Genomic DNA, 22,936 nt, shown 5'->3' on the forward strand with positions numbered 1-22,936 from the left:
TGGCCTCAAGCAATCCTCCCACCTTGGCCTCCCAAAGAGTTGGGATTACAGGCGTGAGCCATCTTGCCTGGCTAGTTCCTTTCTTGTCTCACTCCACACCCTCTCCTAGGCAGTCTCCTCTTGGTCCGGGGCTTCGGAGAGCATCAAAATGCCTATGACGCGCCGGGCGCGGTGGCTCAAGCCTGTAATCCCAGCACTTTGGGAGGCCGAGGCGGGCGGATCACGAGGTCAAGAGATCGAGACCATCCTGGTCAACACGGTGAAACCCCGTCTCTACTAAAAATACAAAAAATTAGCTGGGCATTGTGGCGCGTGCCTGTAATCCCAGTTACTCAGGAGGCTGAGGCAGGAGAATTGCCTGAACCCAGGAGGCGGAGGTTGCGGAGAGCTGAGATCGCGCCATTGCACTCCAGCCTGGGTAACAAGAGCGAAACTCCGTCTCAAAAAAAAAAAAAAAAAAAAAAAAAAAATGCCTATGACGCTACCTTCGATCTGGGTTCTCCTCAACTCTAGACCCCATTGTCCGACAGTGGCCTTCTAGTTTTCCCAGCTAGCTCAAAAGAAATCCAGGCTTTGACACCTAAATCCAAATTCATGATCCTTCCTCAAGAACATTTTCTCAGCTGCTCGTAACCCCAGACACCACGGTGGTTCTGGACCCGCCATTTCAATCCCTTCTAGATTCTTGTCACATCTCCCAGCTGCTCTCTAGTCCCAGAACCACCAGCCTGGTCCAAGCTGCCAGCATTTCCACAGGTGCCCTCCCCTCTCCCCACCTACTCAAATCCTTTCTCCAGAGCAGCCAGGAGGACTCTAAATGCACGGATCTGATCTTGCACTTCCCTTGAAGATCTAGCTTCGACTCCCTCCTCCTGGCCTCTTTCACCCTCCCACTCCCCCGCTTCATCTGTTAACTCCTCTGCTATTATTTGAATAGCAAAGGAGCTTCTCCACAACCACCACTATTCTTTATATGTATTTTGAGACAAGATCTCTCTATGCTGCCCAGGCTGGCCTCAAACTCCTGGGCTCAAGCAATCCTCCCACCTCGGCCTCCTGAGTGGCTGAAATTACAGGCATGCACCATCCCTCCTAGCCAACCCCAGTTATTATACGCAGCCAGAGTATCGTTCATTCCTCACCCGACAAGCCCGTCACCACTTCGTCTAATTCTACATTCTGGTGATAGTTTGATCCAAGCCTTTCTCCCCAGCTAGCCTATATGTTCCACCAGGGCATGGTGGTGTCTGTACTCTCCGTGACCGTGTCTCTGTGCTCTGCAGAGCTCCTGACATGTGCTCAGGTACAGATGTCTGGAGGATCCGGTCAAAAGCCAGGCTCCGTGCCTAAGCAGGGGGCAGGGTGAGGTGTGGGGCACCTACCTCACCAGCTCCTCGTTGTAGAGAGACAGGGGGGACTCCCGGCCAAGGATGTACACCTGGCCCTTCAAGACGGACACCTGCACTTTCCCTTCCACTCGCTCCTGCGACTTGGCGATGCAGTGGCGGACAAATTCACACTCGGGGCTGTGCCAGAAACCTGAGGGGGGAGAACGGGAGGGGATCAGGGGGCCTCCTGCGCTGCCTGCCGTGGGTGAGAGCACAGGAAGGGTGCCCCATGCTTCACCCCGCCATGCAGACCTTGACTGCCTCCCATGAGTCTGGTACAGTAAGCACGTGCCCGTGACCGAGTTGAGGACCATGCTTTCGTAGTCCTGTCCTCTGGGTAAGGAAGAGGCCACCTAGGTCACTTCCTAAAGGTCAGGAGGGAAGTGACCCACTGCTTCATGCCACAGGTGTGCAGGAAGCGCCACATGCCGGGAAGTGGGGGCACAGTGGTAGAGGGCCCATCCCCAGCCCACCTTGGGCTCTAATCTTGGTAGGGGAGGCAGAAGACCTCAGGACTCAGAGGCACGTGCTGCCTGGGGCTTGGTCACGTGGGTGTCCAGTGCACAGCTGGGTGGTGGTTCAGGATCAGACCATGGCCAGGTATAGCCTTCTCCTCTCTGTGCCTCTGTTTCCCCATCTGTTGAGTGGGGGTGTCACAGTAATATTGCTTGTGGAGGCCCTAGCACTGAGCAGCACCAGCCTTAGGGGCTACTATGAACTGGAGTCCTGGCTGGAGCCCACCCCTCAGGGCAGGCCGGCCCTCTGGACTCCAGCGGTTCTCTGCCTCCTGCCAATGTTTTCCTAGGCAGATGGAATACGTCTGCAGAGATAAGCAGCAGCACTATGCTCCGGCTTTCATCTGTGCTAGCTCCTTGAATCCTCATAGACAGCCCTCAGCCTCTCTCCTTTCTGGGTGAGTAAAGGAGGCTCAGGGAAGTTAAGAAACTTCTCCGGGATCACACAGGCTGGAAGTGGGGAGCCTGCATCTGACTTCTGTTGGCTCACATTGTAACAACGCTGCTTCCTACGATACACTTGGAGCTTTCTCCGTGACTGGAACATCCCTTGGTGTGAAGGTGGGGGCGGGAGGTGCCTGAAAAACAGGCTCCTTTCCCTCTCCCCCAGAGCATTAAAGCCCAGGGAGGGGCAGGGCTCAGACCCCAGTCTGCCCTGGGCCTCTTTCCAGTCTCTGTGGGTGGAGGCTGGGACCAAGGGGCAGGCAGGCCGAGGCAGAGGGGGGAGGGACAAGGCTAGGCTAGGGTTTCCTGAAACGGAGCTGGGAAGGTGAGCCCACCTGGGCAGCTGTGGGGCCAGATGGCACATGATCTCCTGCCCTGATAAAGGGCTGGGTCAGGCCAGGAGCTGCGGCTATTGTGGGAGGCCCAGGCCCCTGGGGGCACCTGCTGAGGCCCTCCATGGGAAAGGGGACAGGCCTGCTCTGGGATGGGGTCCTGGGGCTTGCAGAAGTGGGGGAGGGCCAGGCAGGGAGAGTAGAGGTTAAGTGCTTGCTCTCCAGGGTCCCACCCTCTGAGTTCACGTCCCAGCCACACTTCAACAAGTGATGTGACCTCCCTGTGCCTCCGTTTCTTCATTTGCACAGTGAGAAAACATCACTCACCAAGGGTCGTGTGGTTTCAGTGAGAGAATGCCCACAGAGCGCTAAGCGTTTTGCATTTGCAGTTTGAACACCATGCCCTGTGCCAGCCCTCACTGTGCACAGCGGGGGCGGGGGAGAGAGGACCAGAGAAGGAAAGAACCTATCCAAGGCCACACAGCAAGACTGTGGAAGAGCACGGGTCTGATGAAGCACTCCTAACTCCGGCCCAGGGCTTTTTCCAACACACCCTGAGACCCTTGTCCTCCCAGGCCCCTAGGCCCTGGTGTCTTGGGCTTGGCCATCTTTTGATGGAGCTGGGCTAATTAGCCCATCAAGTTTCCAGGCTGGAAGACAGGCAGGAGATGGAGGCAGAGATAGGGAAGACAGATCTCCGTGGGAGCAACTGGCCCGAGCGTTATCTCAGAATCTTCTACCTCTGCCCCACAGGGGTCTTCTGCTCAGATTTCTTTTCCCAGCGGACCCAGCCTGGGCTGGAGGACAGCAAAACTGGCATGAACCGCGTGGGGGGAGACCCTGTACTCCCCAGGCCTGCAGATGAACGGTGGGCGGGGCTTAGGGCTGAGCTGGAGAGGGACCCCTCCCCCATGTTGCTAGGCCCAGCCAGACACGCGCAATCCTTTCTAACTGGAACAATGCTGTGTGAGTTCGACATTCTACCCCTTTTACTGCTGAAGAAAGGGAGGTGAGGGAAGAAGAGGCGAGCTATACCCGCTAAATGAGATGCTCCACTGGGCCCTGCCAGGGTCAAGCTGGGATCCTGCCGGGCCAACCCTGGATGCCACTCCTGGAGACAGTCTGCCTCCGCCCATACGGCCAGACCAGGAAATTTGGAAATGGCAGGAGAGACGGAGCCAGTCAGCCGCATAGACACAGACGCAGGGAGGCAGTGATCACAGAACCCAGGGCCTCCAGGAGTGAGGCCGGGACAGGAGGGCTTCCCTGGGCCTCATCCTCCCTATCTGTGCCCTGAGACCCCAGGGGCTCTGAGGAAGCCAGGCACTATTGCAGAGTGCAGGGGGCCTCTACCCACAAGCCAGACAGGACGGGGAAGAGACCCTGGTGTGCTCTCCGCCTGCTGCCCTTTATCTGACAGGAGGGGAAACTGAGGCTCAGGGAAGCGACAGACCTGCTCAAGACCATTCACCCAGCCGGAGGCAAGACCCCAGGGCCCCGCCTCCACACTGGGAAAGCATGCCAGGCGTGCGCAGTTACTTCACGTGCTGGAATAAGCACTCGCCTGCCAGACACTGCTTCAGATGCTTCCCAAATATTCCTGCATCTAGTCCTTACCACCACACAGAACTCTTATCCCCACACTTCACATGGGAAAACTGAGGCCTCGGAGGGTTAAGCAACATGCTCAAGCAAAGCCCTGGTCTACACCATATCCATATCCTCATGGGAAAATCGCATCAAACGGCCCCTCTGAGCTGTGGCGGTCAGCCTGCTGCCTGAGGCCGATCTTGACATCTGTGGGGCCCTGGACCTCAGCGGACCTGGGCAAAGTCAGTGTTAGTGACAACTGTGAGGAAGAAGCCCCCTCCTCGCGCTCGCCTCCACTCTGACAACTACCAGGAAGAAGCCCCCTCCTCGCGCTCGCCTCCACTCTGACAACTACCAGGAAGAAGCCCCCTCCTCGCGCTCGCCTCCACTCTGACAACTACCAGGAAGAAGCCCCCTCCTCGCGCTCGCCTCCACTCTGACAACTACCAGGAAGAAGCCCCCTCCTCGCGCTCGCCTCCACTCTGACAACTACCAGGAAGAAGCCCCCTCCTCGCGCTCGCCTCCACTCTGAAGTTGTGTTTCCTAATCATCGTACCTCAGTTTATGATGTAGAGGGCTTGTCACTGACAGTGCAGGGACTCGACCCAGCCAGCCCGTGAAGAGGCATCGTGACGACAGTCAGCAGGTAAACTATGCCCTACGTCCGGGGGTCCCCTTGATCACGAGCATCCTGGAATCTGGTGGAGTAACTGGGAACTTGGCCACTGAAGCTGGCCTGAACCAGGATCAAAGCTGCCCATCACTAGCCAGGAGAGCCTGGGTGACCGCCTTCAGCTGGGGACCTCCATTTCCTCACCTCTGCACGGCTAATATTAGATAATGCCTGTCAGGTGCCCAGCTCAGCCTAGCAGCAAGATGCCAGGATTAGTGGCAGCCACGGCCAGTGGCAGCCTCTGCGGCGGCCCCCCCGGAGCAGCCAGGCCAGGTGCGCTCTCCTCTGCCACATCTTAATGATTCGCTCACTTTGTAACCAAAATCCTCCTTTCAGGACTGCAATCCCTCCAGGCTTAAATACAATGGTATTTAAGCACCTGTCTATACCTGGGAAAGGGACAGAACTCGGCTTCAAAGCTGCCAGGAACAATGGTAGGGAGAAATAACACCACCCAATAATCACTGAGACCTCTTGAAATCCTGAGATGAGTTACCATGATTAGGAGGCTTAAAAGGAAACAAACCCTGGGAGTGGAGGGGAAGAGGCAGGGAGGAGAGCTTAGCCCAGGTAGCTATTCTTTTAACTAACTTTGCACGGGTCCCCTGACATCCAGGGCTGGAGTGCAATGGCACGATCTCAGCTCACTGCAACCTCTCCCTCTTGGGTTCAAGTGATCCTCCTGCCTCAGCTTCCCGAGTAGCTGGGATCATAGGCATGCACCACCATGTCCCACTGATTTTGTATTTTTAATACAGGCAGGGTTTGTCTGTGTTGGTCAGGCTGGTCACGAACTCTTGACCTCAGGTGATCCACCTGCCTTGGTCTCTCAAAGTACTGGGATTACAGGCATGAGCCACTGTGCCTGGCCTGAAATTTTTTTTTATTTTTTTCGAGATGGAGTCTCACTCTTGCCCAGGCTAGAGTACAGTGGCACGATCTCGGCTCACTGCAACCTCCGCCTCCCGCGTTCAAGTGATTCCCCTGCCTCAGCCTCCTAAGTAGCTGGAATTACAGGCATGCAACACCACGCCCAGCTAACTTTTGTATTTTTAGTAGAGACAGTTTCACCATGTTGACCCAGCTGGTCTTGAACTCCTGACCTCAGGTGATCCTGCCTAGGCCTCCCAAAGTGCTGGGATTACAGGTGTGAGCCACCGCACCTGGTGACCCTTGAATTTTATATAATTTATCATGAAATAGCATTAAAAATTGTTTTTTCCCTCTCAACCATTTAAAAATGTAAAAACTGGCCAGGCACAGTGGCTTGCCTGTAATCCCAGCACTCTGGGAGGCCAAGGCGGGCAGATCACCTGAGGTTAGGAGTTCAAGACCAGCCTGACCAACATGGTGAAACCCTGTCTCTACTAAAAATACAAAAATGAGCTGGGCATGGTGGTGCATGCCTGTAATCCCAGTTACTCGGCAGGCTGAGGCAGGAGAATTGCTTGAACCAGGAAGGGTGGAGGTTGCAGTGAGCCAAGATCACACCATTGCTCTCCAGCCTGGGTAACAAGAGCGAAACTGTCTCAAATAATAAAATACAAATGTAGGCCGGGCGCGGTGGCTCAAGCCTGTAATCCCAGCACTTTGGGAGGCCGAGGCGGGTGGATCACGAGGTCGAAAGATCGAGACCATCCTGGTCAACATGGTGAAACCCCGTCTCTACTAAAAATACAAAAAACTAGCTGGGCGTGGTGGTGCATGCCTGTAATCCCAGCTACTTAGGAGGCTGAGGCAGGAGAATTGCCTGAGCCCAGGAGGCGGAGGTTGCGGTGAGCCGAGATCGTTCCATTGCACTCCAGCCTGGGTAACAAGAGCGAAACTCCGTCTCAAAAAAAAAAAAAAAAAATACAAATGTAAAAATAGCTCATGGGCTGAAAAAGGTGACAGGCTGGATTTGACCCAGGGACTGTGGTTTGGGGACCCCCTGTTATACCACATGAGGGTTAGATTTTGGAGTCAGGAGGCCTGGAAACCCAGGCTCCTCACCTGCAAAACAGGGACACCCCCAATGGTGGGTGCTCATGTCACCCACCGGTCCTTCCACGCATGCGCTGGGTGTGTGGCAAGGCTCAGGCCTGCCACCCCATGGCCATCCCGGCGTTTTCACAGTCAAGATCTGGCTCCTGCAGCTGGGATCTGGGCCTGAATTCCTGGAGTAGATTCAGGTTCTGCCTGGAGACAGCCTGACCTGGGGGTCAAACCCAGCTAGGCCACCTCTGGTTTTATCCTTTCCTTCTCAGCCTCAGTTTCCTCACATGTATAGGGAGCTGCAGACGTCCTGGGAAGGTTGTGAGGACCACGTGGGACAAGACATGCTGCTACACAGTGCCCAGTACCTGGCACGTGCTGGAGTCAGGCAAACTGTGGGCAGGCAGTGGAGGCTGCTGTACACCTTGGGAGGCTGGGGCATCTCCCTGGACACGCCCCGTGATAAGGCACATCTCAGCAGCCCCTGCTCCCTGCACTTTCCCTCAACCCCCTTTAGCCTGTGTCTTTTGGGGCCTCACGTGAGGGTGATTTGGGATCCCTCGTGGGGCGGTTAAAGGGGGCAGCCACAGAGACTTACGCACCGGTGTAGACCAGCTCAGCAAATTTCAAGCCCAGGCCTTGTTTGATTTTGCGCACTTCCCGGTCCATGGTGAAAGCCTCGATGTCTAAATGAGCGTGGTAAAGGATGGTGCCTGCTGGGGTCTCGTAGATACCTAGCCATTTTTCCAGGCAGGGGGAAAAAGAGGAAAAAGAGAGAAACGCATGAAACCCAAACTGTCAGCAAATGACAAAAAAAAAATAATAATAATAATGATTCCTCTGACAGGAGACAAGCCGGTCGGACCCATTCACTCCCAGCTTGCTGCAAAATGCATCTGTCATTATGTTCATGCTGGGGCCACGACAGTCCACTCTGCGGCTTGTGGAGAAAATGTCTAGATGCCCCCTTTGAAGGGGCCCTCAAACGCTAGAAAATGACAGGGTTTCGGAGCAGCAACCCCTCCCTCCCCATGCATGCCCACCGGCCCGAGGTTGAAAGCCTGTAATTAAAGCCACTATGGTAGAGCCTGGGGCCCCAAATATCCCTTCCTCCCTTCCACCAGGGAGCCAGGGGCGGGGGTGGCTGTGCATATGTGTACACATGTGTACACACATGCCACCTTCAGCCTGAGGGGCCCCTGGGGCCAGGTCTCTCCAGAGGCCACTGGGGTGGCAGAGGGCTTGGGCAATCACCTGGACTGACCCCACTATACAGATGGGGAAACTGAGCCCAAGAAGAGAAATGGTTTGCTCTAGGAGGAGCTGGGAACTGGATCTCGGTCCCCGAGTCCCTCACCAGTGCTGTCTGCTGCCCTGTGGGTCAACTGGCCGTGGAGGCCCCACCCTGGAAGGTCAGGGGGATGGGATTACTCAAGTCCCCTCTTGTGACCTGAGGCCCAGTCCCTCCATTTGCAAAACAACCTGCCTGGAACAGATGATCTCTGAGTGACAGTGGTGCCTGGCCCTGGGCTGATCTGGGTCTGGGGAAGGCCCACTCCGTGGCACCCTACTGCACTGGAGGACAGTGGGGTGCCAAGAGGTAGGACTGCTCACGTCACACAGCCCAGGCCACCAGGAATGCAACCTCTCAAATCAACCTCAGAGAGCTGGCCTTGGGCAAACCCGCCCCCTAGCTGCTGCCTGGGTGGAGCAGGGGCTAAAGCCCCCCATCTCCATGGACTACACCTCAAGCTTCCTTTCTTCGGCCATACGATGTTACATCACCAAAGGGGCAGGCTGTCAGTGATCCTGGGAATCTACTAATAGATCCTGAGTCATCTACTAACATCATCTTTCTACACTGGCTACTTGGGGGAAAAAAACCAAAGGATCTATACACGTGTTCATAGCAGCATTAATCACAACAGCCAAGAGACGGAAGCAAGCTGTGGAGGGATGAGTGAATAAGCAAATGCGGTCCATCCATACAGTGGAATATTATTCAGCCCCAAGGAAGGAGGCCAGGTGCAATGGCTCACACCTGTAATAATTCCAGCACTTTGGGAGGCCGAGGTGGGCAGATCACCTGAGGTCAGGAGTTCAAGACCAGCCTGGCCAGCATGATGAAACCCCATCTCTACTAAAAATACCACAACAATTAGCTGAGCATGGTGGTGCACCCCTGTAGTCCCAGCTACTTGGGAGGCTGAGGCAGGTGGATCGCTTGAGCCAGGGAGGCAGAGGTTGCGGGGAGCCAAGATCACACCACTGAACTCAAACCTGGGTGACAAAGCAAGACTCAGTCTTAAAAAACAAAAGGGGCCGGGCGCGGTGGCTCAAGCCTGTAATCCCAGCACTTTAGGAGGCCGAGGCGGGTGGATCACGAGGTCGAGAGATCGAGACCATCCTGGTCAACATAGTGAAACCCTGTCTCTACTAAAAATACAAAAAAAACCTAGCTGGGCGTGGTGGCGCGTGCCTGTAATCCCAGCTACTCAGGAGGCTGAGGCAGGAGAATTGCCTGAACCCAGGAGGCGGAGGTTGCGGTGAGCCGAGATCGCGCCATTGCACTCCCGCCTGGGTAACAAGAGCGAAACTCTGTCTCAAAAAAAAAAAAAAAAAAAAAAAAAAAAAAAAAAAAAAAAAGGGAAGGAAACCCTGACACATGCCACGGCATAAGTGTAAGGACATTATGCTAAGTGAAGCAAGCCAGGCACACAGAAATAAACCCTCTTCATGTTCCACCCATAGAAGGTCCCTCGAGTAGTCGGAACCATACAGACAAAAATGGTGGCTGACGGGCTGGGGGAGAAAAGATGGGGAGTGTTTCGCGGGGACCGACTCTCGGCTTTGCAAAATGAGAATGTTCTGGAGGTGGAGGGTGGCGATGGCTGCACAGGCCTGTGAATGGGCCTCTGAGCGGCATACTTACACATTTTTTAAATGCTCAATTTTATGTTACATGTATTTTACCATAATTTTAAAAAATGTTTTAAAAACCACAAAGGAGATTGGTTTTGACTCTGAAGCCCAATGGGAATCTGGGGAGGCTGATTCTGCCGAGCCCTCGTGCACTAACCAGAAGCTTCCTCCTTGGAGAACTCCTCCAGTCTTTGATCTCTAAGTCTTAGAAGCACGGAAGTGTCAGAGCTTGCGGTAAGACCCATTAGGATCACTCGGTGCAGACGCGGTATCAGACAGCGGGGGCAGAAGCCCAGCATGCAGAAGAGAGGGCAAAGGCCCCTCTGGACTCACCTTCAATCTAGTCTCACACCAGTCTTACAAATGAGAACCTGAGGCCTGCGGAGGGGAGTGGCTTCCCTAGTCAACTGGAGGGAGAACGGGACCAGCACCGGGGTCTCCCATCTTAGTTCCTGGTGGCCTCTAAGGGCCTTTGGGAAAGTGACCAAGTGCTAACCAGAGCTGGAGAGAAACAGCCAAGTCCGGGCTGTTGTGATAGAGGAAACGCTTGGGTTCTCGCTGCGGCTCTGATGTGCTGGTGTCAGATCACACGCTTGTGAAAGCCCCTCACAGCCACCAGGAGCAAATATAAGTATCTCGTGCCACGAAAGAGCCCACCCTGCGTCATTGGTTGGGGCTGCAGCCCTCGGCAGTCTCTACCGTCTAAATCTAGTTGTGACCTCGGAGTAGGAAGTGACCTCTTTCCAAGTTTATGTAGAGGCCCAAGCCCTCAAATCCCTCGGGAGTTCCTCAGGCCTCAGCATTACTCTTGCAAACGGTTCAGATGGGTCCCTCGTCATTTTCTGCAGAGCAGCTCAGAGCCACAAACCAGGAAGTGTAAAAAGGCTGATAGAGGCAGAAACAGAGGAATGGCTGAGAAAAGTCATTACAGACAGCTTTGAGGACAGGCCAGGCATGTGGGGGCTCACACCTGTAATCCCAGCACTTTGGGAGGCCAAGGTGGGAAGACTGCTTGAGCCGAGCTCAAGACCAACCTGGGCAACATAGTGAGACCTCATCTCTACAAAAAAATTTAAAATTCTCTGGGCGTGGTGGCATGTGCCTGTGGTCCCAAAGGTGGGAGGATCGTTTTGGCCCAGGAGTTCAAGAACAGCCTGGGCAATGTAGTGAGACCCCATTTCTTTCTTTCTTTTTTTTTTTTTTTGAGACGGAGTTTCGCTCTTGTTACTCAGGCTGGAGTGCAGTGGTGCGATCTCGGCTCGCCGCAACCTCCGCCTCCTGGGTTCAGGCAATTCTCCTGCCTCAGCCTCCTGAGTAGCTGGGATTACAGGCACGCGCCACCATGCCCAGCTAATTTTTTGTATTTTTAGTAGAGACCGGGTTTCACCATGTTGACCAGATTGGTCTCGATCTCTTGACCTCATGATCCACCCGCCTCAGCCTCCCAAAGTGCTGGGATTACAGGCTTGAGCCACCACGCCCGGCCTGTGAGACCCCATTTCTAAAAAAAAAAAAAAAAAAAATTGATAAATTAGCTGGGTGAGGTATGTATGCTACTGGGGAGGACTGCTTGAGCCCAGGAGACTGAGGCTGCATAGCCGTGACTGTGCCACTGCACTACAGCCTCGGTGACAGAGCAAGACCCTCTCTGAAAAAAACCAAAACATGACCCCAAACAAACATGACAGCGTCAAGCCACCAGAAACAGGAATGGCTCATCGGTGTGTTTACAAAGACCGTGTGCAGAACCTTCGGAAATCTCTGCCTCCAAAATGGCAGCTAAAACAGTGTTTCAGGAGCAAGTTTTCAATTAGCCTAGAAACCCAATGACCAGAAATAAAGCAATTTCCCGAGAGCCACCAAGAGCAGGACACTGACGAAGCCCTGCTGGCCCTCCCATCCCGACACATGGCTGGAAACAGGCCTTCTAGTGATTAGTTTGGGTACGTTTTAGAAAATTCCAGAAACGTGCAAAGCCTGTCCTTATAGTGGCCACAGAGTCAAAATAGCATCATCCCGGGCAGGCCAGTAACAGGAGCCGTCCTCATTTTCAATTCCCAGAGACCCAGGCTTGCCTCCCTGCTTTTCTGTCCTCAGCTGGGCCATCTGGGGGGCACAGTCCAAACTATATTTGCAGGGCTGGGGCCGAGCACCAGGGGTCCTGCAACCTGCCTTTACAGAAAGTGCCCAGCGTGGCTTTGCTGTGTGTCCTTGGCCGGTCCCAGCCCCCTCTCTCAAAACCAGGCAACCCGCCTGGAAAACAAGATTGCCAGTTTCTGCTGCTCTGATGTTCCAGCTTCCTCTGGGACCTAGCTGGAAGGTTAGTGTTTAGCTGCAGTGTCCAGCTGTGCCCTACTTATTCACGGTCTTGTCTCGAGAACACTCTAGGCCACAGCTTCACCTTCCATCAGTCCAGAGAGGGGAGAAGGCAGGTGGGGTTCAGGGATCCAGGAAGAGCTATGACTTGCCTAAGGTCCTCCAGCTACTGGCCCATCACAGGTGTCCCCAGGAAAATGAAGCCAGTGCCACGGGGAGCAGAGAGTGCCTGGTGGGCAGAGGCCGGGCAGAACTCACCTCTTCCTGAGCCCCCAGTACCAGCTTCACGGCTGCCACCCAGAGGGCTGCTGGGCAAGAGGAGAGGCTGCAGCCTTGAAACATACCAGGACAGTTCATGCTCCTGCTCCTAATTGTGACTGATCAAAAAGCTTGTTTTTTTTTCGGTTGCTGCTGTTACAAGCGTGTGTGTGTGTGTGTGCGCACGCATTTTAAGGCTCTTCCCTCTCCTCTCTGCAGGAGTAGAGGGTACAGATGATGTCTGTTTTTCTTCTGGAAAATAAAAAGACTTAAAAAAAAAAAAAGTGACAGAAACCTGATGCTAAAAGGCTACGGATTTCGGGCTTTTGACAGTCGGCATACAAACCACCGCGCAGAAAGGAGGTGGAAATGACAGCTGAGCCTCTGTGTTGCCGCAGAAGAGACAACAGACATCTTCGGAGTGACACGCACAGCGGCTCCAAGTGTCTATTTTCATCTCCCCGTGTTTACAGGAAAAAGACAGAGGTGTCAGCAGTTCTCTGCGGAGCAGCTTCAATCACACCATAATTACTGCCAAGGAGGGTGCAGGGAAGAGTGCGGCGAAGGGCAAGGAGCTAGGGGTGGCCAGGGGCGGCAGCGGGGAGAGTGGACAAGCAGGAAGCGGTGGGGACCAAACAGCTGCTGTGGCTCAGATTCTTCTCATCTGTCCCTAAGGCTGCCAGGTTAGCCTGGAATGAGCGATTTTGCAGAATTGAATGAGATTCACCAGCTCAGCTGGGGCCCAGGCTGGGGGTGAGGGCACCTGGACTAAAGGCTCTGGTCCTTTTGGAAAGCAGAAGCAGCGATATTTGGAAAATCTGGGGCATTGGGGGGTGGGTGGCTGGAGCCCAAGGGCTCCCCTCTTAGGTACCAGGGCCAAGGCGAGAGGCAGTTGCCATGGTGATGGGAGGCAGGTCAGGGTGGGAGCTCTAGCCATCCTCTGTGCTCCTGGTGCCTGGCAGGCCCCATCCTGGGTGGGCCTCTGGGGCTGAAAACCTCTTTGCTTCACAGATCTCCCTTCATTCTCCATCTGGAATGTTCCAGATGGTGGGTGGGCAGGTTGGGAAAGTGGGTGGCAGCCCTTGTTCCTTCTTGGCCGAAAAGTAGAGGAGTAAGGTGCAAGGGAGGCAGGAGGGAAGAGAGGAGGGGGGAGGATGGGGAAAGAGGGAAGGGCAAGGGAGGGAAGAGGGGGAGGAGGAGGAAAGGGAGAGACACAGGAGGACAGGCAGGCGAGGAGGAGGAGGAGTGAGATGGGCAGGACTGGGTGGAGAGCGGAGAGGGGAGAGGCTGAAGTCCGGCCAGAGAGGAGAGAGAAAGAGGGTGAGCACAAGGACGTGCGCGGGCTCCTTCCCTGCTTCCCTCCAGCCCGCCGCACCCGCCTTCTCCTCCCCACTGATTTCATTTACTTCACTTAATTAGCCCCCCTCCAGAGTTAAAAAGATAATGTGATAATGACATGTGAACAGCCACAATATAGAGAAAGCTACTCCAGCGGCAGCTTCCCCAGCCCCCTGTCCCTGACCCTGAGCGCCGCTGACCAGGCTACCCTAGACCCACGGTGCTGGCGATGCCGAACTCCCTACACACCCCCACCCCCCAGAAAAAAAATCAGCCCTTAACGAATTTCAATTACGAGCTTTGTAAAATCAATACAAATGACATCTTCCCCTTGTACACCGAGATACGGACAATAGCACCTTTCTGCTCTTCCCTCAATATAATTGACGATAACAGCTTCTCTCATTACTGTACACTTAATTAAAAAACCTTGTCATGGGAGAACCCCCAGCGTCCTAATTTATCATCTCTTTCCTTCTCACATGAAATATTTGGAGTAGAGAAATAAAAACAAGACATCGCCCTAAAATTACCAAGGAACTTTCTCTTCTCTCCCCAACGCAAAGCAGGAAAATAGGCGAGTGAGGACATCGGGGGGAGACGGTGTGACCTCATCTGGCCCCTTGACAAGTGGGGTTCCAGAGGCAGAAACCTGGCTAAGATCACACAGCAAGTTCTTGCAGTTGGAATCCCAATTTTCTTTCTGTACAACGCTGACTACATTCTGTGCTTTTGGGGACTCCAACAGCACCCACCAAGTACCAGGGCAGAGTGAAGGCTGGCTCCAGGAAACCTTTCGGCAAGTGGGTGGTAAGGTGCCACGGGGGTTGCAACAGACTACTGATCTCATGGCTCTGGCCTTCTATGGGCACGAGGCCCCCATTCTGGGAAAAAGGTAGCAAGTCTGCCATCCAGACCCACACCTATTGTGCATCAGAGCATCAGGAGGGCTCTGCATTTGATCTGCACAATAACCCCTTTCACAGATGAAGAAGCTGATGCTCAGGGAAGCTAAGTTGCTTTTCCAATGGTGACGGAGCCAACACCAGGAGTTAGGCCTAGCACCGAAAGCCTTGACCCTTGACACCAGCTCTTTAGCACGTCTCCCAGGTCTCCGGCTGTCGGTCCCCATCAGACCCAACAGGCCACCTGGGGTGCCTCCCATCATCATCTGCCACCCTCTGGAATGATCTCAGCGCCCATGCCACATTCTACCATGAAGCCTATTCTACTGCCGCCTCCTCCAAGATGTCCTCCCAGAATGTACAGTCCAGATCTTCCTCACTAACCACCTCCTTCATTTCATTTTTGCTAGACTCTGCTTGACAATCCCCACTCAGCGGATGCCATTTCAGAGAGACTTCAGGTCAGTCCTTATCTTTCCAAGAGGGAAGGCAATACATTTTCATCACATGTGCCAATCCTGATCATTTGGTAGTGCCTGCAAGCAGCCCTGAGACACCTCTGGAGTCAACAGGATAGTGCCAGCATCAACTGGTGACGCCTGCCACGGGCATGGCAAGGGCATGACAACAGGTGCAGTACTGGAAACCACCCCCCACCCCCTACCGACAGTACACTGACAGCTCCCAGAGGGTCTGGGCTGCTTCTGTCCCCATTCCATACCCCCTGGGGACTGATGGCTATTTATGGAGCACTTCCAGTGTACCAGTTCCTGCCACCATACATGAGCTTGAACCCAGATCTCTCTAACTCCAGTCTAAGCTCTTAGCCCTCCACTTCATGCCACTCTGGGCCCAGACGACAATCCTGGTCCTGCCACTGAAGTGCCTGGGATTTGGAGCAAGCCCTCTATCCCACCCCTTCCCAGCCCTGGCTTCCCCATCTGTAAATGGGGTGCTGGTCTGTGGCTCCCCAGGGTCCCTCCCAGCTCTCCCTGGAGGGTGTACACCGGGCTGGCTTCCAAGGGCAGGCTGTGACAAAGGGGCACCTAGTCACATGTTAACATAGGTAAGAGACAAAGGTAAGCGGGATGAAAGGGAGCAGCCGATTAGTAACACTGTTCTCAAGGCCTTCCCGGCGTTCAGTTAGGTTATTTCTCCTGAATAACAGCAAGCAAGGAGCCAAAACCACAAGAGGCAGACCCGCCTCCCCGTTCTGTGCTCCCATGCCTTCCCAGGGAAATGCAAACAGGTCGGAGCCAGAGTGATGCAACTCTCAACACTTAACACATTACACTTGGGGAAACTGGGGCCTGGAAATAGAGGACAAGTCCAAGGTCACTGGGGAAGGTAGGTCAAACCTGGGACAACCACCCTTTTCTACTGGCCCACATGGGGTGATCAGCTTCCTGTGGATTTTATAGTCTTAGTAAAAACAGCCCAAGGGACATGGGGCGGTGACTATACCGTGTGTCTTTTCGAATCGACCCTAAGCAAAGAGATGTGCACATTTACCAAAACAGGAAGCCCTGACCCCGTTATCAGTATTAAAAACTCAGGTCCCCAATTCAGGAGCTCCAACTGCTGAAACCTTGCACTCTCCCTCTTAGGACCCCCCAGAAAGACCGCAGCACGACTTTATCACACACGGCAGAACCTCAGGGGCCTGAGATGCCCTTGGTGTACGAATGGGGAAAATGAGTCCTGGAGAGGCGGGTGTGGTCAAGATGAAATGGTGAGTGGCTGACAAAGGGAATCACGGGCTTTTGGCTACTAAGAGAAGGCAGAGGCACCTACTTGGGGACCAGCCAGAGGCAGATATGGGGCTAGGCAGCCTAGAGGTCACACTGAGCCTCGGCCCCAGCCATCCCTGGTAAAAGGACCCACCAGCCCTGCCTGATGCTGGGACAGGCCCTTAGGCCCTGGCCGGCTCCCAGTGCCTGTGCAGCCACAGCGCCCACCCCTGGCAGGATTCCCACCCTGCCTGGCCTTAATGACCACGAAATTGGGCCTGCACGGTCTGCCTCCAAACCTGGCCTGCCCACCCCAAACACAAGACAGCCTGACCTCCAGGCCTGGCCCTGGCCTCCCTGCTCCTTGGAGACTCCCGGCCCTTACCAGACCCCTCCCAGTCCTTGGACAGCCCTTTTAACACGCTGAAAGTCAGTGGCAAAGGGCCCATGATCTCCTCTAGGCAGGAGGGACACAGCAGTCTCGGAGGTGTGGTCAAAGGACTTGCCCCAGGTCGCCCATGTAGCATGGAGTAATAGCGTCTAAATGGGACAGGGTCTCAGGGCTTTGCTGGGCCCTGCGGGGGCTAAGCAGACTCACCTCGGGACTTCATTCCGATGAAGCGGTTCTCCACGATGTCAATTCGGCCCACGCCGTGCTTGCCCCTGTGGGAAGATACGGTCAGTTGGGTCCAGGTGCTACTGTAAGGCTCAGAGTCACCCACCCAGCTGGGCTGCCCCAGGGTGGGCACGACTTAGGCCAAACGTTACGCAGCATCTCAGGATCTAAGACTCAGAGGACATCGGAGCCGGGTCACCTAGCCCAGGTGCCCACTGGATAGGTGGGGAAACTGAGGCCCAGAGAGAGAAGGGATTGCCCAGGTGTGAGTTCAAATTGTTCCTTCTGTTATCTGTGTCCTGGGGCCCTGCCTAGCACCAGAGCTAATTACTGCTATCTTTTCTTCTATCCTGGTCTGCCATCCAGCCGAGGGCCTAACGGTCAGGAGGCAGGAGACCCCCTGGGGTTGTTCTCTTCCAAGGCTAAGGACCACAGAGCCTCTCCTGCCAAACAGGTCGCCTTGGTCAGGGAAGCTCTGTAGCCATGGGGATGGGACACAGCCTGGGCTCTGTGCCGAGCCTCTGCCGTAACCATTAGCTGCAATGGTCCAGGCCGGGGCTCGCTCGATACAGCGACTCCCAGGAGGCTGGACAGGGCGGTGGACACTCACGCGACTTCATTCAGGTACATGAAGAGCTCCAAGGAGGTCTGGTGGGTGGTGCCATCCTTGACGTTGGTCACCTTCACGGGGACCCCTAGGGTGGGAAAAGAGGGCAGTGGGCCGCTGGGCCCAGCTCAGCGGAGAAGCCCGCACCCGCCACCCCACCCTCTCCCTCCTCCCGAAACGCCTTAAATGGATGTGACAGATATGGACTCCAAATGACTCCTTCAAAAGCCCTGTGCAGGTTGAGGCCTGCTGCAGGGAGAGAAGGGGCGAGAAAGCCCCCCAGAATGAAAGGGAAAATGCTATAAAAACGCTCTCCCCCACCCTCTCATTCTCTTTGCCCCTTTTGCATTTAGGGGCTGTGAAATTGGAACCAGGCCCTGAACTAATTGAATTTCACGCTCCACCATTGTCTTACTCCGGGAGCACCTTCTGTCCCACCAGTCACCCGGGGGCCGCCTGGCCGAGGTGTGGCTGGGCTCAAGCACACACACACACACTCGCTCGCTCACACACACACACCCCCACACACACAGCCCCCTGCCACGTCTGTCAGGTGGACCCCGATCCCTGACCCTGTACCCCAGACCCGCACGCAGCCATCTGATTGATGGGGGTGACACGGTGCCTGCTCCAGCAGGCGAGGTGTCGGCAGCGTCCCTGAATCCGAGGAGCTGGGTCTGGGGTGGCAGGAGGGCAGGAGGGAAGGGGGTGGGGGGGGCAGTGGGTGGGTTCGGGGTTGACTCTGAATAGCAAGGGGCACTTTCTCGAGCGGTGTGAAATGAGCAATAAATGTATTGGGGCTAACAAGAGAGCTGAAACAGTGACAAAGAAAAGCTGTTCAAAGTTGGCGGCTAATCCCCCACCCATCTGCCCGGCTCATTACCATGGAGCGAGCCATCGGGTGCCAATCAGGCCTCAATAGCGGCTTTATTAGCCAGGCGCCGCTCGGAGGGGCTTCGCTGAAGGCGCTGTCAGCCTCGCCATTCTTAACCCCCATTTCCAGGGGTTTTATAACTTGGTTGTAAATTGCTATTAAATGTAAGTCTGCCCAATAATGAACCTTAAGCCCCTCTCGCCACCCCCTGCCTCTCCCTCTCCCTTTCTCTCCCTCCCCGGTCCTATTATCGGCGTTCGCTGGGGCCTTAGATGGGGCCTGCCCGGGAGAAGAGGTGACATTGTTGGTGCTGCTGCTGGAGAAAGCCTCTTAGCTTTTAAAATAGTTAATAATTAGATTAAAACTTCAAATAAATTAACTAGAGAGTGAATGGGCACTAGCCAGGGGAGGGTTCCTCCCATCTTTTTTTTTCTTTCCAGACAGTCCCCAAATCGTGACAATGGGTCACGTTTCTTATCCAGCTCAGCCCTCGGAGCTGCCCTGTTCGTCGGGCAGGGCTGCTGGAGCCTGGTCCCTGGGACCCTCCGCAGGCTGCCACCCGCCTCCCACCCTCTGGGCTCTCCAGGCTCCTGGGGGGCCCCGTGCAGGGAGCCAGGAAGTGCTACTGGGGTCGCTCCCACCATCTTCTCAGAGATGATTCTCAAGGGAGGTTCTGTGCCTGCAAACAGGCCTGGGGACCCAGCTGCCTTCGGGGGCCTCTTTGGCCCCCAGCGGGTTGGGACAGATGGAGGGGAGCGAGGAAGATGCTCGCTGGGTTGGCCAGGCTCTTGGGAAAGGCTCAGAAAGGCTTAAAGTGCTCACCCTCCAAGACCCCATTCCGTGCACCATGCTGGGCACCTGTGAGCGTCATCTCCATGGCCCGTTTTTAGATGATGCACCCAAGGCCCAGCATGGTGAAGGTCAAAGTCACACAGCAAAGGCAGAGCGGGGTCTGCAACCCTGGTGCTTCCCCACCCCTTCATCCTCTCCAGGTGCCTCTCTCCCTCTCATCCCAGTTCCAGTGTGGGCAGGCACTTTGTGGACGGGCAGGCGAGCCCCCTGCCTGGTTCTGGGGTGCCCTTGCTCGTGCCCAGCACCACCTCCTCCAGGAAGCCTCCCTGATCTTTGCAACCTCCTGAAAAGGTGCCCCTGTCAGGCCCTCTGAGCCCTCCAAGCCTGGACAGGCATGCCTCATTTCTCTGTCCTTCCTCCACGCCAAGAGATGCCCTCTCCCAATCTCAGATACCCAGGCACTCAAGCCAGGCCAGCAAACGCTTCTGGTTGACAGCAGGGAGGAGGGGAGAGCGATCAGGACAGCCCCCACTGCCGAGGGGAATAAGAGTAGCTGCAGCTTTGAACCTGGGGTCGGCAGGTGAGGCCCGCAGCGGCTCAGTGAGGACTGGGGAAGCCTTTCCATCTGGGGTTCAGGGCTCCCTGAGGCCAGCTCGCGAACACTCACTGTTTACCGAGCACCTTCCGGGGCCAGGGCCTGGGGCTGGACGCTCCCATGCAGGCCTCGTTCTACCCCGAAAAAACAGCAGGCACTCTTTCATCCTCAGATACAGGCGAGGAAAATGAGGCCCAGGAAAGCTGAGTCTGTTCAGGAGCTAGAGCGCTCTCATTCCAGACCTGGTACCCATGAACCTGCGTGATGGGCAGCCAAGGGCATGCTCCTCTCAGGCCTGGGGGCGTCCACGCTGGTACTGTCCAGGGAAGAGGGCTGTGGGGAACCCCTGAGGCCCCTGCCTCAACTCTGGCTTCCAGGAATGCAGGGGGGTGGCGGGTAAGGAGGGCCTTGGTTCCCAGGCTGGGAGGGGAAAGGGGTCAGGGACCCTTTGAGTCCCCACAGGTGGCACGTACCTTTTTTGAACTCGATCTCAAGAATGTCAGGGGTGTTGGGGGCTTTGGCTGGGTCCTGGGTCTTTGTGTAGAGACCTGGAGGCGCTTGGTTCTGACAAAAGAAAGAGGTGGGAGGATGACATGCCAGTCCGCGGACCCCTGCACCCCACCTCCCGCAGGGATCTGCACCCCTCTCCCCCGTCCACTTCCCCACCAGCTGGTGGGGTCCAGCAGACACCCCAGCCCCCAGCCTAGCACCAGCCCGGCTTGCCAGGGGCCTGGGAAACAAAGGGCTCAAGAAATCAGACAATTTTTCCCCTCAACTTGATCTCATCTTTTTCTTCGACGCCCCCACAGCTGGAGGTAGAATAGCAGGAGAGGAACAAGTCAGGCAGGAAAAAGTGTGACTTTGGAGGAGCGAGGCGGCGTTCCCAGGGCTTCCCGTGAGCGGTACGCACGCTCTCGCCGGCTCGGGAATTGGGGTTTATTCTGCACTGACCGCAAAGCTAATGACTGCATGTGACCCAGCAGGTGCTCCAGCAAGCCGAGCCGTCCCTGGGGTCCCCAAGGTTAATACTCACAGGCAGAAAAGAGAAGAGCAAAGCAAAAACCCATTTGAAAACACATCAACCTTTATGTATATTTCTTCTTGGGCGTGTTGGAAAACGGGCCTCTCATCTGAGGCGGCGGTGGAGGGGCTGCGTGCTGCCTGGAACTCTTGAAATTCCCTCCCACCTTTGGAGGCCCCGGCTCCCCCAGGCTGCGGCTTGGACACTTGCCACTGTGGGGACTGGGGCCCCTTGGGCCTGACTGCTCAGGTCCCTCCCATGGGCATCCTGTGCCCGGGGTGCTTGTTCACCTGCTAACATCTAGGAACTACAGTGTCAACTTCGCTTTAAAAAACCTTTGCAGACATTCACCTGTCATTTCCCGACTGCAGGGTGAGTTCTCAGCAGCCCCATTTGGTAAGAAGGTTCAGCGCCCTTACCCCCTCTACACATGGAATTGAAGCTGAGCGGGAGGGATTGTAGCTGCAACTGCGAGTTCCCTGCAGGCAGAGACCACGTGGGACTTGTTCCCGGGCACCCAGGACAGGAGGTCCAAGAGGTCCTCACCAAATACATGTTGGATTTCAGAGTGATGGGAAATACCCATGCCGGGAGACTCGTCCTCTGGTCTCCCCATCCCCGCTCCTTCCAAATGCACGCAGTCAGCCTCCACCTCGGGCTGAGGCTCCCTTAGGAAGTGCGGCAGGAAAGAAGGTGACAAGCAAAGACATTGAATACAGTTGACAGTCTGGCCCAGCACTAGTGGAGGTGGGAGGGGGCTGGGCTTGGGCAGGAACAGGGCCCTTGCCTGGGCACCCTGGTTGGAGTTAAGCCCAGGCTCCGCAGGTCTCAGGCTGCAGGGCCTTGGAGAAGCTGCTTTGCCTCCTCCAGCCTCAGTTTCCTCATCTGTAAAATGGGGAAAATGATACCTGCCCTTGACTGTCTTACAACTTAAGTTTTTTAACTGGACATGAAAATACATAAGAAATCAGGGAAGGCCTGGGACAAACTGGAACGTGCTCTGAAGGTAGAAAGGGCAGCTGGAATTCGCTCGTGAAGTACAGGCTCGGCCCAGTTTCCTCCTCCTCCTCCTCCTGCGTGGGATGGGGCTGCCTAAGTGGCCTGGAGACTCACCTGTGGTCACTGCCTGTGGCTCTATGTTAGAGTGACCAAGCGCCCTGGTTTCAGCACTGAAAGTCCTTTGTCCTAAGAAACCTCTTAGTCCTGGGCAAACCGGGACAATGGCTTATTCTCAGCTCAGACAGGGACTGCGGCGGCTCCTGCACCCCCACCTCTAAGGTGCCATGTGACTCAGGGCCAGCTGTATCTGCAACAGTGCCCATTCGGGGGAGGGGACAAGAACCCAGAACCTTCCCTAAAGACAGACTCCAGGAGATGGGACCTCCAGCCCGACGCCTCTATGGACTGTAGGGAAAGCCAAGGCTGAGAGGTGGCTTCTCTAAACCAGGCGTCCCCAAACTACGGCCCGCGGGCCGCATGCGGCCCCCTGAGGCCATTTATCCGGCCACCACCGCACTTCAGGAAGGGGCACCTCTTTCACTGGTGGTCAGTGAGAGGAGCACAGTATGTGGCGGCCCTCCAGCGGTCTGAGGGACGGTGAACTGGCCCCCTGTGTAAAAAGTTTGGGGACGCCTGCTCTAAACCATGCTTTGAAGCTAGATGTAGGGACTCTTTCAGCCACCTTATACCAGTTCCCAGCTACTGTTGTAACCTCAGCTGAGGAACAGGGTGAGGCCTGTGGCCGGAGCCAGCCAGCGTCACAGCCGCAGGTGGGCATCAGGGCTGGCCCACAGGGCCCTGCCAACTGCCACATTCCCTGGGCACAGACTGGCCCCAAGGCCCATCCTCAGCAAAAAGGTGAAATGAACTGGACTGGATCTTGGGGTGACTGCACAACTCCACAGCCCCACCTCCATCTTCCTGGGACTCCCCCAAACCTGGGCTTAACTCCAACCAGGGTGCCGGTGTGAGGGGCCAGATCCTGCCCAAGCCCAGCTCTACCGGGACTGTCAACTGTATTCAGTGCGTTCCTTCCTCCCACCTCCC

General features: G+C 55.5%; 1 protein-coding gene across 1 annotated transcript in view; it reads right to left on the reverse strand.

The window, feature by feature from the left end:
* The window catches only part of ASS1 (argininosuccinate synthase 1), a 59,077-nt gene that overhangs the window by 5,347 nt on the left and 30,794 nt on the right, over window positions 1–22,936 (reverse strand). Inside the window, exons 10-14 of the mRNA XM_039461317.2 lie at window positions 20,343–20,433; window positions 17,612–17,696; window positions 16,984–17,048; window positions 7,519–7,650; window positions 1,383–1,539 (exon numbers count right to left, since the gene is read on the reverse strand). Of these exons, the coding sequence (XP_039317251.1) occupies window positions 1,383–1,539; window positions 7,519–7,650; window positions 16,984–17,048; window positions 17,612–17,696; window positions 20,343–20,433 (530 nt within the window). The remainder of the gene's footprint in view (window positions 1–1,382; window positions 1,540–7,518; window positions 7,651–16,983; window positions 17,049–17,611; window positions 17,697–20,342; window positions 20,434–22,936) is intronic.

The sequence above is a fragment of the Saimiri boliviensis genome, chromosome 2 (genome assembly GCF_048565385.1).
Source record: "Saimiri boliviensis isolate mSaiBol1 chromosome 2, mSaiBol1.pri, whole genome shotgun sequence".
In the NCBI taxonomy this organism is placed as follows: Eukaryota; Metazoa; Chordata; class Mammalia; order Primates; family Cebidae; genus Saimiri; species Saimiri boliviensis.